The following is a 3,884-nucleotide window of genomic DNA, read 5'->3' as shown; positions in this document are numbered from 1 at the left end:
TAGGATTATCCTCTTCAAATAAAATGTCAATTTAATCAATAGTAAATTGAGCTTAAAACAACACACAGCTTTGAAAACATTTCAGGAAGACATCCAATATTTTTTGGACTCAAGCCAACAGAAATGGAAAGAACAGAAGGTAGCGTAGGTGGGGTAAATGGGGCCTAGCTGCTGCCTCATCAAGTGCTTATAACAGTCAAAACCATATAACAATCCATTAAAAACATATCTGGGGACTCATTTAGTAGCTGGAATCTGGCATGGACTTCTCTCATGTATCTTTTGTCAAACATTAGAATTGTTCTTCACATTTAGGACTTACCGGTCTTTTCCTGTCTCCTTCTTAAATACCACATCACAGTAACTCATGCGCTTTTCTGTTGTCACATAGATTTTGGCAGTTGGGTAGCTGTCAACAGTTTTCTTCAGCATGTTGTACACAATGCCATTTCCATCCTTCCTCATGTTCCGAAAAGGTCCCCAGATCACGTAAACTGTGTTGTTAGTTTCTTTGAAAAAGTACTCAGGATTCTTGAGTAGGAGAGGCACGCTTGTGTGAGAGACCACTCTTACAGTTGTCCTCTTCCCAACATCCTCCTCGTAGCCCTTTGTGGGAGCATTGTTCATCCTCCATATGCAGGAAGACTTGTCTATCTCAGCTCCCACCTTCTGGCCAGCCATCTGTCCCGAGTTTGAAACAATGGCACAGAGATCGCAGTCAAGTTGTAGAGGCTGGAAGAAAGAAAACAAAAATACATGGAGAGTTTTTCTCTGTGAAACACAAAGACTAACATTCAGGTAAAATAAAGAGAAGCAGAGTCCAACAAATTGATAGCTATGGTTCTCTTCAAAAATAAACTAACAATCCTCATGTGATAGAGGTGGTAGAAAACCCTACCACTACAAATTTCTGAATGCAATCCTTTTTAGTGAAATAGGCAGTTCCAATCTTCCCCTTTGTTCTCCATCTTGCAAACTCAACTAGAAAAATAATCATTCCTTTTTTACCTCTAAATGTTACTCTTTCCACTAGAAAACAATGAAAGAAAGAAGCAGCAGAAAACAATATTTAGATCAATGCTGCCTTCTTTTTCAATAAGGTGTTGTCAGCAATAGGAAGAAAGAACAGAAAAGTAATGCTGGAAATTTGACTATACACTGACTGTGTTTATGTGTCTGAAATAATAGTTCCCAAATTTGTGTCAGAAGTCAAACTTGAGATGCAACTCTAGAAAGCAATCTAGTAGCATGAAAATCCTGCAATTGGAAAGGAAATGTAGACAGAGGAATACATTGTTCTCTCCAGGGATCAGTTATGACCCATGAAAAATGAGAGGCAGATGGACTGGTGACACGCGAACTAGGAACTTAATCCTGGGCAAACTGAAGTCAAAGACAGTATTTCCTGAACACGTTCTAAGGTACTATTTCTCCAGTATGAATTGAAAATAGGAACTGTTATCTGTCTAACAGATATATAGGGATCTATCTAATATTCCATTTGTCAGAGTATAAACAGTAAATGTCTTTTGTTTATTTTGTACCAACAGCCTAAAAGGAAATGCTGTGTATTTCAGTTGGATATATGAAAAGTTTGGTTAGAAATCTAAATCAAATGAAAACTAGATCCATAAAAAAAAAAAACAAAACCAAACACCCTACAGAAGACAGTCCAGACAATGGATCATTTACAATTTTTTTATGGTCACACACTTGACCTTCTGTCATGCTCCCAGTTGGGAGCCAGTGACTTCAGATTAATGTTTGTTAGGAATAATTCCCCCATGTTCTTTGGACACTTAGCTTGACAGGATGCTAGGTGCTTTCCTGATCAGACTTGTGGTTATTTCCCTTCAAAATCACACCTCATTTAGCTAATGTAGATGAATATCCTGGCTACATTTGACCACTATAACCTTAGGATACGGTGGCTGACCAAACACCAAATTTCTTTGATACCGGTGCATAATAGACAGAGATAAACATCTGAAGACAGCCAAATTATAACAGATAAAATACCTCATCTTTGGTGACAAATACTGTAGTGAACTAAGGTGCACACTGCAAGACTTCCACAATAACCCACATACTTGCAAAGGTGTGATTTCCCTGTTGTGATTGGTTTGATGTCTCTATGAGAGTGGTTCATGAGAACGTTCTTTCCTCTTTTCATCAGGAGTTAAAATGCCTGACTGCATGCAAAAGCATTTACAATATTTCCTTTACAGAACACCATGTATTTTTTTATAGCTGTTTTAGTTTTAGAGAGCTGTCCTGCACAGCGCTCTGACAGCAGGGATGAAATCCCAAGAGATGCAGCTGAACACAACAGTCTTTCTGTGTACCGCTTAGTTACAGAAATCCTCTCTAAGATACATTATGAGGACATGGCTGGGTGACCTAAACAAATCCATAAGCATAACTCACATCCTAACATGAAGTGAATTGTTAAAGTCCCAGTAGATTAATTTATATCTTTCAGGATGAAATTTCAAACTAACAAATGCTGAGTATGAAACTGCTAGATAGGAAAAGCCAATTTGGTCAATTGGTCCCATTTAAATTTGTCTCAACCTTGGTGCTGGTTTTTGTTGATTTTTTTTCCCCCACACAATATTCTTCCTTCTCTGTTAAAATGGAGCTGCTCTCTTAAATTTGGAATTGTTTGATTTTCTGACCTTAGTTAGAAATGCATTGCACATTTTCTATTCACTGAGTGTAACTGTTCTGCTCGAATAAACTGAGTACACTCAACTCCTGCAATTGTGTCCCCTGGTTTTCTAGCTCTTTTGTTGTGATTCATTTATCTTGTTCCAATTTATAAAGCACTTTCATAATATTGAATGCCTGCACTAGGTCAACATATAATCTGCTCTTCTTCAATAGAGGCAGAAGCTTAACCCCTCCCAGCCTTATCTCAGAATAAATACTTTTTACAATGTAGAGCAATTTTACATGTCCTGATATGCATATTTCCCAAAAGAGATCCCAGAGAGAGTTAGGAGACTGACTGAGACCCATGCAGACATTCCACTGACTCCAAAATCACCCGCTGGCTTCAGTAGCTTTTTGCATTTTATGTTTCTCAGTGTATGAGAAAACACAGACACCAATATTGACTCACTGAAACCCCCCCAGGGTGGGGGTTCAATGACAGGCTGGCAGTTGCAGTGTTGGTTTGAAAGTGTCACAGACAAAAGGGACAGTTTCAGTAATCCGCATAAAACAGCTTTCTTATTGTTCTTATTTAACATGACATTCCTGTTTGTTATTACACCCCAGCTCAGGTATGGCTGTCCCGTCACATTAAGACTCAAAAGCTGCTCAAATGTAGCTCCTCTATCACATGGCTCCCACAGGAGCTATTCAGGCATAGGGATTTGGGTGTTCGAGTGGCTGGAATGGGGAAGCATCTGGGTAGTTGTGGTTGCTACTTCTGCTACCAAACTAGGACACAGCTGACAGCTCCCTGTGACCCTTGAGGAGTTGGAGTCATGCTGTCAGCCCCCTTTGCCCCACACTCCGAGGTCCTACATCTCTCACACCCTTTTCTCATACGCAGAATTTTGGCTCCAAGATTGCCCACAGTAGTCCTAACCTCTGTGACAAACTTTTCCATGTCACTTGCTGATTGTTTGTGTTAAGGATGAACAGAATCAGAGAGACAATTCTTACACACAGAAACTGGAATACAGGGAGGTGAAAACCGCAGAATGAGAGAAAACTGCCTACGTGGTGATCTGCTTTGCAAGTAAGTAACTGCTTACAGGTGTCCATGTTGCAAACACCAGGATAGCAATTAAACACTAACTCATCAGTAGCCTTATCAGAGAAACCAAAAATGGGTCTGTCAGGCAGTCCAAGCTGCCCTCTCACCTGCAGAG

General features: G+C 39.7%; 1 protein-coding gene across 1 annotated transcript in view; it reads right to left on the bottom strand.

Moving 5' to 3' along the window:
* Positions 1-318: 318 nt before the first annotated feature.
* The window catches only part of ST6GALNAC3 (ST6 (alpha-N-acetyl-neuraminyl-2,3-beta-galactosyl-1,3)-N-acetylgalactosaminide alpha-2,6-sialyltransferase 3), a gene marked incomplete at its 5' end in the record, with an annotated part of 47,061 nt that continues 43,495 nt past the window's right edge, over positions 319-3,884 (bottom strand). Inside the window, one exon of the mRNA XM_010157817.1 lies at positions 319-732. Coding sequence (XP_010156119.1) covers positions 319-732 — 414 coding nt within the window. The remainder of the gene's footprint in view (positions 733-3,884) is intronic.

Source organism: Eurypyga helias, unplaced genomic scaffold (assembly GCF_000690775.1).
Source record: "Eurypyga helias isolate BGI_N326 unplaced genomic scaffold, ASM69077v1 scaffold2338, whole genome shotgun sequence".
In the NCBI taxonomy this organism is placed as follows: domain Eukaryota; kingdom Metazoa; phylum Chordata; class Aves; order Eurypygiformes; family Eurypygidae; genus Eurypyga; species Eurypyga helias.
Note: the sequence above shows the minus strand (reverse complement) of the source record. Positions and strands in the feature narration are given on the sequence as shown.